Below are 10639 nucleotides of genomic sequence, written 5' to 3'. Positions count from 1 at the left end.
ACTTCATGCTCTGAGGACTTCTTTGGCTTTCAGAGCGCTTGCTGGTCTGGCTAGGAGGAGGAGGCGCGAAGATGAGGGCAGGGAGGGGATGATGATGGAGAATGGCGAGAGAAAGGGGGAGAGGGAGAGGGAGAGGGAGAGGGAGAGGGAGAGGGAGAGGGAGAGGGAGAGGGAGAGGGAGCAAAGACTGGGTCCGGGCTGGATGCAGGATACGGTGGGCTTCTTGATCATGGTGAGTCTTGCGGGCGGGGGGGCTGATGCGTCGTGTCACGTGGTGGAGTGTGCGGGTGAAAGGTGTGTGCTCGGCATCTGACCGTAAAGCGTACTTCCCCACCTTGAACTCCACAACTCCGACTGGCGACTGGCGACTGGCCCAAGGCGTGGGGAGGAAGTTTTGCAGTGGCCTACCTGAACAATACGGTTCCTGCACAATTGCTCTCCATCTCTCCCCTGCTCAACTACCTCTCTGCGCACTTTATCCTGCAAGTTTTGCTCTCTTTCGCTCCAGCAGCACCCAACGCTGCTGCGCTTCTCGACACTTGCCTCTTCGTGCTGGATGGTGGTATGCGGGCGCAAGCTGTCAGTCTAGGCGTAGCGCTTCCCCTCGCGCACGCAAACCCCCTCGTCCGCGCCTCTTTGCCCTTTCAAATCCTCTGCGGCGTGCTAGCAGCTACAGCAGGCTCGCAAGTCGGAGGCATGCTGGGCATCTTTGACCGCACGTGGACATTGAACGCTCCGCCGTTTACGAGAGCGCAGAGCTTGCTGCAGGTGGTGGACATTTTGGCCGCCTTTTTGGCCGCCACGGCGTACGGATGCATCGCCCACTCCCACACATCCTACACCGCCCTTCATGCGGGGTGGTGGAGCAGGTTCGCGTTTGTGCACGCTGACAGCCAGCAGGCCAAGGAGGAGGAGGATGACGGGAATGTGCGCTTCTCCTCCTCCTCCTCCTCCGTATTGCCATCGAAGGCAGAGCAAGTCGATGTGGCCAAAGCGGCAGCTACGATCATCATTGCCCTTTGTTTCGCTGCCAGAGCTTTGATGATCCATTGGCTGCCTGCAGCGACGACGACAGCGACGACGACAAGGACGACGCAGAGGCGGAGGAGAACAACAGGGACTGGCACGGCCACGGCCACGGCCACGGCCACGGCTCCTACGACGCGCAAGGACATCGCCTCCTCTGCAGTAGCTTGGCAAGACGATGCTCAGCTCGTCGCGTCTTCCCATTCGGAAAAAGCATCATCCAACGCTGCTGCTGCTGCTGCTGCTGCTGCTGCTGCTGCTGCTGCTGCCGCTTCGACGAAGAAAAGGAACAAGAAGATGAATTAGAGGGGAGTGGGGATGGGGGGGTTGAGTGAAAAGCGTAAATGGGGTCGTACGGCAGCGCATAGACGCGTCACCACAATAATACGAAATTGGGGGCGAAGAATCGCGGGGGGGAGAAAAAATCATGACCCCCAATCTATATAGATTTGGCACTGAGCTCGATCGTGACTTGCGCACGCACACACGCTTCTGGGAATATAAAAAGTCATGTCTGGGCTTACCCGGCCCCTCGTGACGGCGGGAAACAATGAATCGCGTGAATCCCAAAGCCAAAAAAACAAAAAAAAAGGGAACGGGAATTTCGAGGATGGCGTGCGTGGTTCCCCAAGAAAGGAAAAAAAAGTTTTCCTTTCCCCCACTTCATCATTAAAAGGTTCCGGGGACAGGCAGGCAGGCAGCAAGGAAAGGGAGGAACAAGTCTTCATGTGTTTTTGGTAGGTGCGTGGGAGAATCCTGCGCGCGCGCGCGTTGGATATTGATGCCCCCTCCCATTCCGCATCAGAGCCTGATCGAGTCGAGTCGAGGAAGCGGGGAGGGGGGAGGGTGGAGCTGTAGATCGGGCTGATATGAAGCGAGAAGATGTATATAGAGATTTGGGCGAAAGAGATGCAAGATGCACGAAGGAGGGGAGGAGGAGAGGGAAAGGCAGGGCGGTTGGCGTGGGGATGGGGTCGGGATGGGGTGGCGAATGCGTTTTGGGCTCGCGCAAGGAATGTGGAAAAAGTTTCCCCCTCTTGTTTCTTTTGGGAGTGTGAATCAGGTCGGCGGCGAGTTATCAGTGGTCGAGTGGGGGGCGAGCAGGCGAGTGAGAGGATGTGTCGAGGAGTGGGGTCAAGTTGTGGAACGTTGGGAAGTCATTGCCCAAGAGGGAGTGCGCGCGCGCGCGCAACGTTTGGCGCAAAATCGCAAAGATGCCCTCATGTGCCACCACCGACGAACCCTCTCCCTCACTTCTCCCCAGCCTGCCCTTGCCCCTGCCCTTGTCCACGTTCCAGCCCAGCCGTGGGAACACGAAGCACGCCGTGCGCATCCCATTCGCCACGACTCATCACCCATCTCCTATCCCACTAGAAGGTGTCCATGGCGTCGCTGTGGCCAACGAAGCAAGCGTCTCTCCAGCTCTCTCGTCTCGTCTGATGACCTCACATCCTAGTGCCCTCCTATCCTTCCCATCGCTCGTCTTTCCTTCATTCTCGCCAAATAGAGTCTTGAGCGGCGCCCCTCTCCTCCCTCTCCCTCCGCTTCCTTTTACTTTCTCGTCTTTTTGCCCGCCCCGGCCGTAGGCGTCTTGAAGCGCAAATGAGCTTCGTAGAATGCTAGCATCTGTGCCCGGCGCGGGCCGCAGCGTGGGTGCATTGATTCGTCGATGGGGACAGCGGGCAGAAGGAACACGAAATGGTCAGCGCTCCAAATTCGATTTGCCAATTCGCTCCTGCCCCCCCTCAACGCGGCGCTGAGTGAACGAATGGATGGATGCATTGCGCGCATGGCCCACTTCAACTCTGCTCGGACCCCTCCCTCAAGCTTACCTTTTGAGGAGCTCGCTTGTAGCAGATTTCGGCTGGAAAATCCAGCTCGTACTTGCACTTGTTGCTGCGCGGAGCGAGCAAGACGGGCGTCGAGTGAGACAGATAGGTGGGTAAGCATGCGCTCTACGATATGCCCCTTCACCCCATCATCATCATCAACAACATCGTCATCCTTTCGCTCTTCCTCCTTCCCTCTCTTTCTCTATCTCTCTCTCTCTCTCGCGCGCGCGCACACACACACACACTCACAACTTCATGAGAGCGACAAGCACGCCATCCTCTCCCCTCTCCATCGTCTCGCATATGCAAATATCGTCCCAACTATCCATCGCTTCGTACTTTTCCTTTTCCCTCTGAACATCCTGCAAATGCTTTGCATGCTCCTTCTCTTCTTTGCTAGGCGCTGCTTTGCTGCTCTTGCTCTTCTCTGCCGACGTTTCCTCCTCCTCCTCCTCCTCCTCATCCTCAACTTGCTCGATGGACTCAGCATCGGCATCGGCGGATGCTCGACCGGCCGATCGCTTTCGCTTGGCACCGGCCAGAGCGGCGGCTGCGGCGGCTTTAGAGGGCGAGAGGTACTTGCGCGGTTGCACCTTGTTGCCAGGCGCGCCTTCCCAGTACTGCTTGACCATTTCGCCAGCCGTAGCCTTCACGTTGGCCTGCATCGCGTAGCAGTGGATATGAGCGTTGCTTAGCACACGAGCCAGGCTCCCAAACCTTTCCGCTCTGCTCTACCACCGCCCACCACCAGCAAGACTCACCTCTGGCTCCCAGGTACTTTCATTAAGATCGTATCCTTTCCACTTGATGTAATAATCAATCTTGCCCGTATTCTTGGCAGATCGATGTCTCAAAATCTTTTCGATTTCGTACTCCGGCTCCTCATCCTCATCATCATCATCATCCTCCTCCTCTTCCTCGACATTCTCATCCTCATCCTCCTCTCGAATAGCGACCTCATCACCATCTTGATGAGGTTCATCGATCACCTCTTCCACCTCATCTTCCTCTCCTCTCTTGGACTTTTTGTTCGAACTGGAGCTGTTGGACTTGCGAGCAGCAGCGAAAGAGGCGGTCTTCTTGCTGGCGCTACCTGCTCCTACAGACTTGCGACCACTCGTAGGTGCTCCACTGTCTGAGCCGGAAGAGACGGCGATCGATCCCGCTCTTGCCATCTTTGCGAGAGAGAGAGAAAGAGAGAGAGCGCGCGCGCGTCGAGGGTGGGCAAAGAGGAGCGAGATGAGGGAAAAGTTGCAAAGTGCGGCGGCGGACACTCGGACGGATGGCTGGTCGGGCAAGTGGATGGACTGTGGGGGGCCTATCACAGCGCGGGTGATGAACTTGGCTTGGCTTGATTCGAGCAGGCGTTGCGTCAGGGGGGAAAGAAGAGAGGGGTAATGTGCCGCGAATGTGGGTGTGGGCGTGGGTGTGGATGTGGATGTGGATGTGAATGTGATTCGCCTGGCGAAAGGTTCGAGCAGCAGCTGCTCTTATGCCAGTCAGCCTCCAAGGCGACGGACAGCAACACTGATTGATCGACTTGTAGGTAGTCGTGATGACAGTGTGAGTCGACAATGTGCACGAGCTCCCAAACAAAGTCAAACGTCAGATGGGACGGCCGAGCATGTGCAGCAGCAGCTTCGGTGTGAGCGCTTGTGATTCGGGATGATGAGGTTTGATCGAGTCGATTGATTGATTGATTGCTTCGTCATGCACCTCCTCTCCTCACTCACTCACTCACGCACCGCTGCTGAATGGTGACTGCATGCGATCCATGATCCATTCCCATGCATCCTCCCGCGCGCTTCATCACGCACAGCAGCAGCAGCAGCAGCGAATCGCAAGCATAGCAGCAGCAGCAGCAGCATCAGCGACGGCCGCGCGGGACGCGACACGAAGGCCATGCATGCGGGTGTGTGCTGCGCGTCTATACGCGCGCGCGCGCACGGCGTGAATGTTTCGTACGGGTCGATCATGACATCGACACCGCGGGCGACGACTCAAGTCTTGAGTCGATCTCGTGACTCTCGCGACTCTCGCGACCCGTGACTGCAGGCCGCAATTAAAGACGCGTCTTTTTTTGGAGGATGATGATGATGATGATGGACCGCGATGCAGCAGCAGCAGCAGCAGCAGCAGCACAGATGAAGCGACAAGCACAGCAAGCAACTCCCAAGCTGACTCGTGACTCGTGACTGGCGGTGGAGGCTACTTTGACTACTGCTCCAGCCTGATGAAGAGTGGTGATTCACAATCACGAATTGCACGCAGAAACGCTTCACCAGCACGTCCAGTCCAGCAGCTCCAGCACCTGCAATATACTCACCGAGCAGCGGAGCCTCAAGCCAAGCCCTTCACATTCACATTCACATTCACGATTCACGATTGCCGTGCACACCCTATCCTCACTCGTGACTCACACTCGCAACTGCGGGCAGGTGCGACAGGCTCTCCTTGCGCTTGTACCTACTCCTCCTCCCAACACGCTCCTCTCTGGCAGACTCAATTGAACGTCTGTCACCGCGACCAACCCTTCAAAAGGCGCAGCATCAACCACGCTCGCTCGATTGGAGATGGAGATGATGATCCGGTAGAGTAGCTGCGCTGCCTGGCACCTTCTTCCTAACGCCCGCTTCGCGCGCTGCACTCGCAATCAGTCATTCCCCTTCGAACGAAGCACGATGAGCTCTTCTCCCTCGCTCATCCCCCTCTCGCTCGCTGACGGTCCGACACAGAGACGATGGGCAGCTACAGCGACGGTACTGCTTCACTCTTACAAGATCTATCATCTCCTCATTCAGCCTTTCGCAGCCGGTCAATCCATCTCGCCCATCGCCTCCCTCGCATCGACCGGATCACATCATTCGAGTAGCGCCAGCAGCTCAAGTCTTCTCGCACCTTTTCTCACAACATCTCTCTTGCTGGACGTAGGCTTGTTGTATGCGCTCGCTCGATTAAGGATACCGCGTCTGGACCTCAAACCCACCGTGTGGGTCGCCATCTTTGCCCTGCTAGCCTCCTTTGACTTTTTGCTCGCGGGTGGGTGGAGATGGCTGCCTACCATACTTTACGCCTTGCCGGTGGTCGGACCGATTAGCTCTACAGTCACTGGGCTTGCGAGTGAGTAGCATGCATGCGCCTTCTTGTGCGGCGGCCGCGATTGGCTGATGCTGAGGATCGACTGCACGCAACCTCCTCGGCAGATACGGTCAACCCGTGGGCTGGACAGCTCTCCTTTGAGGGCAATAGAGTGGAAGTCAAGCGACTCGTAGCGCCCAAGGAGCGCATCATCGGCCAGGTGCGCATGGCAACGTCATGGCCTCGAGGCTGGCTCACGTCCTGACCCACTAACTTTGGTCCCCCATCACCCGCAGTATACGGTTCACATCCTGCCGTACAGCACAGCCACCTTGTCCCACGAGCACACCAGGACAGTTTGTCACTGCGTCGGTCCTCACGCTCGAACCGCAAGCTTGCCCTTGCTCTTCAACAACACCGAGCCCGCACTGCTTCAGTACAGCATCACATCCTTCAACGATCCTTCTTTGGTCGACTACTTCAATATGAGCATTCCAGGCTCGGCGCTTCATAGCCTGGCGCAATCTACAGACGACGTGTCAGCTGGGCGCAAACAGCAGTTGGACTACGAGCTGGATGACGATCAGGCCGGCCTAGCGCGCATCGAGCAAGCTAGACCTTCCAGTCTTCAGCAGGGACAAGTTGTGCGACGCGGAGGCGCGGGCTCCACAGATAACGCCATCGTCGCTGGGTCCGACGCGCGCGCGAAGCGAGCAACTGCTGCGACGCAAGGCAAGCAATTTCTGTTCAACCTGCCGGTCGGTCAGGTGGGTCGTGTCAAGCTGGAAAGAGTGCTGGACAAGAAGCAACACGATGCGCGCATTGATCGGTCGGAGGTGATTGTGGTGCAATGCCCATCTGCCACCTTTCTCGCTGCTCCTTCAAAGGCAGATGCAAGCGCCAAGGGAAAGACATCGTCTGGTGCCCTCACCAAGCAATACAAAGACGGGCTGTTGCCGACTCTTCATCACTGCCCTGCAGATCAGGGCGATCTCCACGTCAGGGTCAAAGGAGTAGCACCTTTGGAACTCGTCTACACCCAATCGTCCGCTGCATTCACCCGACCAGGCGCGGCAACCCCCAAAACCAAGTCCGCCGCACCGGCTGCGCACGTCAAGCAACTGCGCATCGCGAGGATTTCGAGCCCTCAACATCCGACCAGCCCGCTCGATGGTCTCTCTGGATCCGTGAGCGGCATGTCCGAAGCTCTGAAGCGATCCATCGCTGCTGCAGATCTAGCCTGGGCAGAAGCTCAAAGTGTCGACATTCCCTTGACGCTCGACACGCGAGAACCTGGCACGTACACTTACACTTTGCAAAGCGTTGTCGATGCGTGTGGAAGAAGCATGCATCCTGCTACAAGCGAAAGTCATCGATCTGCGTCGGAAACCATCGCGAGCAGAGCAGTGGTGGTGCATCCCCGGGCAAGGGTAGCGCTGAAATTGTGCAGCATCGACAATCCCATCAAGGTGCTGCGCAACAAGCTGGACGACAAGAAGCTGAGGATCGAAGTTTCCGGCGATGGGGCTTTCGACGGGCCTGTCCATGCTTTGCTGCGCTACCAATCCATTTCGGGAGCAGCACCAAGCGTCAAGAACCTGACGCTTCCCGCGGGCACGTCGGAGCACGCGCTGCAGGGACTCGGAGATTACAGCATCGACTCGGTAGGGGGTGCCTTTTGCGATGGAGAAGTGCTCGCTCCGTCTGTTTGCCGAGCTGTCGACGTGCCTCCGCCGCAAGCCGACGTCACATTTCACGCCATTCAAGATCAGTGCGCCGGAACGATCGGGGCGAAAGCTTTGGTCAGCTTGTCCGGCACGCCTCCTTTCCGCCTCGAGATGCAAGAGAGCGTGGCTGGCAAGCCGCCTCAGCGTAGCGTCAAGAGGATAGAAGCGATGCGCACGGAAATGGAATTGAGACCCAACCTCAACGGCAACGTTACGTATCGCTTCTTGAAGCTTGACGACGCGAACTATGCCGGCGTCGAGATTCGCGATGCGACCTTCACCCAGAGCATACATCCGCTCGCTGATGCCAGGTTCAGACCTCTGTCCGCGCAGCAACAAGTCTCGCGCACTAATGCCAATCAGCACGCAAGGAACGTCAAGAATGCAGCGACGCAAGCGGAAACGGTGGTGCTGCACAATTGTGACGGTGATACTGCCACGGTGGAGGTGGAATTTCGCGGCAGTGGCCCCTTTACCCTCGGCTACTCGCTCAGGACGGGAGAAGGCAGCACCACGTCCAAAGCTACGCTGCACACTATTCAGAACATCAAGAGCGGCGCGCATCGCTTCGACGTCGAGATGCCAAAGGTCGCAGCTAAGTCTGGAGGTCTGGTCACGATGAGCTTGATCAGCGTCAAGGATGGTAGAGGGTGCGAACGCGCATTGGTCGGCTCTGATAGGTTTTTCGATGTGCAAAGAGAGGAACCTACCGTTGCATTCGAGCTGCTTGGAACGAGGGAAAGAGCGAATGAGGTCAACTTGCTCCAAGGTGAAAAGGCTCGCTTGCCGCTGCGATTGGTCGGAAATGCACCTTGGACGGTCAACATGGCGCTCGTAGATGATGTTTCATCGGCAAAGACTCTCCAGCTGGCATCCAGCGACGCTTTTGTGGAGGTGGACCAGCCTGGAACGTGGGAGCTGCGCAGCGTTAGGGATGCTCATTGTGCAGGAAGCGTCATCGTCGAACGATCCAAATTCCACGTTCATCCCATACCGCGTCCCACCATCGCATTCGACGTCGATTCCGGCAACCTCGCACCATCCGGCAACGACTCGTTGATACGAAACGCCGTCTGCATTGGACAGCCAGATGCGGTGGATATCGTCTTGACGGGCCACTCCCCCTTGTCTATCACGTACGCCCATCAAATCACCGGACACGCCGGTAAGCGCGAAAGGCAGGAAAAGACGCTCAGCTCTGCGCAGGGCGCCGCGACCTTGCCTCTTGCATCCGACAGGTCTGGCTGGCACACGTATGATCTGACCGCTGTCGGTGATGCGTACTACCCTGCTGCGGTCGTCTCGCCAGGTCAGAGATCTCGAGGTCTACTAAGGTTAGAGCAGATGGTGCACCAAGCACCTTCCGCAGTCTTCGTCGAAGCCAAAAGCTCTACCTCCTTTTGCGTCGGACAAGCTCTGCAGGCGGTCTCGAATGGAGAAAGCTCGGTGCTACCGCTCATCAAGCTATCTGGCGCGCCACCGTTCGAGGTCGACTTTTCTGTTGGACATGCAGCCGGCGGGCTTGGAGGTCTTTCGCGTAGCAGAAGGAACTTTCATGCGAGCGACGTGCGCTCCACGACGCACGCGCTCAGCGTTGCTCCTGATGCGTTCTCGTTCGACAAGACGGGAGCATGGTCTGGTGAGTCGTGCTACGAGCAGGAGGCAACAATGAAGGTGCAGAACCATACTGACTCTTCTGCTTTCCCTCGCTCTCGACCTCGCACAGTGCAACTCGATCGAGTGGTCGACGCTAATGGGTGCGAGACGCTCTATGGAGGTTCGAGCGGTGCCAAGGCTGTCGGTTGGGAGACGACGGTGGTGGAGACGCCAGGCATCGTATCGGAAGAGAGTCGCTCGGATTTCTGCGTGGGCGAAAACATCCCATTCACGCTGCAAGGCGCTTCGCCTTGGCAGATCGAGTACGCGTTTGCTGGAAAAACGATTCGCACCACATCCAACGAAGCGAGATTTTCTAGGTTTGCGGAACATCCTGGCACGTTGCAGATTAGGAGCGTGGCGCATGAGAGGAGCAAGTGTGGAAGGGATGTGCGCGGGATGGGGGGCATGAGCAAGGTGGTGCATGCCTTGCCAAAGATTAGGATCAGCCAGGGTCGGCACTACATTCAGGATCTGCCGGAAGGTGAGTGGAATTTGTTGGGGGGGCTGCGGGTCGAGATGAAGGACGAGTCTGGCAGGACTTGCTGATGGTCTTGATATGTTTCGACGTGCAGGTAACCAAGCGGAGATCAACTTTCACCTCGAAGGAGAACCTCCATTCTCCTTTACCTACTCTCGCACCGAGCCCATCGATAGGAATCCTCGACCACAAGTGCTCGAGACGCACACGGTGAGCAAGATATGAGAAGCCGCGCGATGACGCTTTGCGAGCACGACCCGATAAACTGATTCGCGATCGTTTTGCTTCCTCGCGCCTTGTTCTGTCAGGTGACGAATGTGCAGCAGTCGACGTACACTCTGCGCACTTCTCAAGAAGGCACTTGGAGCGTATCTTGGCTGCAAGACAAGCACTGTACCGTCTCTTTGTCCACGGACTCGTCCAGGGGCAAAGGTAAGGGCGCTGCGCAGCCTAGGGTGGAAGGCACAGAGAGGAAAAGGATAGGATTGTGAGGGAGCGAAAGTTGTATGATGGAGAGCGCGAATGAGATGGCTTTTTTGGTGGTGCGATTTGATGTGGACTGCGAGAAGCGTGTCGATTACGTGTATCATACCTAGCGTCACAGGTCATTATGGTCGTACACGTCCACATTTTCGTTAGCATCGCGGCAAACGAGCAGCTACCTGCCCTCGAAATCCATTCGAGGGATTGCGAGAATTAGATGGGCCCCTCCGTCGAGTTGGCCGTTGGTCGAGAGCTTGATACGGATTGCCAGCTTTGATGAGAAGTCACGTCACCTTCATTGAGCCTGTCTTGCTGAGTCTGAGACGAGGCGAGCCATCACGGCAATGGAACACCTC

At 57.1% G+C, this 10639-nt stretch overlaps 3 protein-coding genes across 3 annotated transcripts; 2 read left to right on the top strand and 1 right to left on the bottom strand.

Annotated features, from left to right (window-relative positions):
* The first annotated feature begins 165 nt into the window (after nucleotides 1-165).
* Nucleotides 166-1571, top strand: IE81DRAFT_301059 (hypothetical protein). The gene is made up of 2 exons (XM_025512227.1): nucleotides 166-232; nucleotides 379-1571. The coding sequence occupies exons 1-2, from the start codon at nucleotides 203-205 to the stop codon at nucleotides 1330-1332; spliced, it is 984 nt and encodes a 327-aa protein (XP_025370394.1). The 5' UTR covers nucleotides 166-202; the 3' UTR covers nucleotides 1333-1571.
* Nucleotides 1572-2529: 958 nt separating this feature from the next.
* On the bottom strand, nucleotides 2530-4131 carry IE81DRAFT_100802 (chromo-domain-containing protein). Its single transcript, XM_025510006.1, has 4 exons — nucleotides 3620-4131; nucleotides 3108-3517; nucleotides 2859-2922; nucleotides 2530-2652 (listed from the first exon to the last, which is right to left on the bottom strand). The coding sequence occupies exons 1-4, from the start codon at nucleotides 4031-4033 to the stop codon at nucleotides 2578-2580; spliced, it is 963 nt and encodes a 320-aa protein (XP_025370393.1). The 5' UTR covers nucleotides 4034-4131; the 3' UTR covers nucleotides 2530-2577.
* A 908-nt stretch (nucleotides 4132-5039) lies between these two features.
* Nucleotides 5040-10505, top strand: IE81DRAFT_301054 (hypothetical protein). Its single transcript, XM_025512226.1, has 6 exons — nucleotides 5040-5978; nucleotides 6062-6156; nucleotides 6233-9302; nucleotides 9390-9803; nucleotides 9895-10010; nucleotides 10109-10505. Exons 1-6 carry the CDS (start codon nucleotides 5540-5542, stop codon nucleotides 10289-10291), a joined length of 4317 nt encoding a protein of 1438 aa, XP_025370392.1. The 5' UTR covers nucleotides 5040-5539; the 3' UTR covers nucleotides 10292-10505.
* Nucleotides 10506-10639: the final 134 nt, after the last annotated feature.

This window comes from Ceraceosorus guamensis (genome assembly GCF_003144195.1).
Source record: "Ceraceosorus guamensis strain MCA 4658 unplaced genomic scaffold IE81scaffold_22, whole genome shotgun sequence".
NCBI classification, from domain to species: Eukaryota; Fungi; Basidiomycota; class Exobasidiomycetes; order Ceraceosorales; family Ceraceosoraceae; genus Ceraceosorus; species Ceraceosorus guamensis.
The sequence above is the reverse complement of the archived record's forward strand: the minus strand, read 5'-3'. Positions and strand labels throughout refer to the sequence as shown.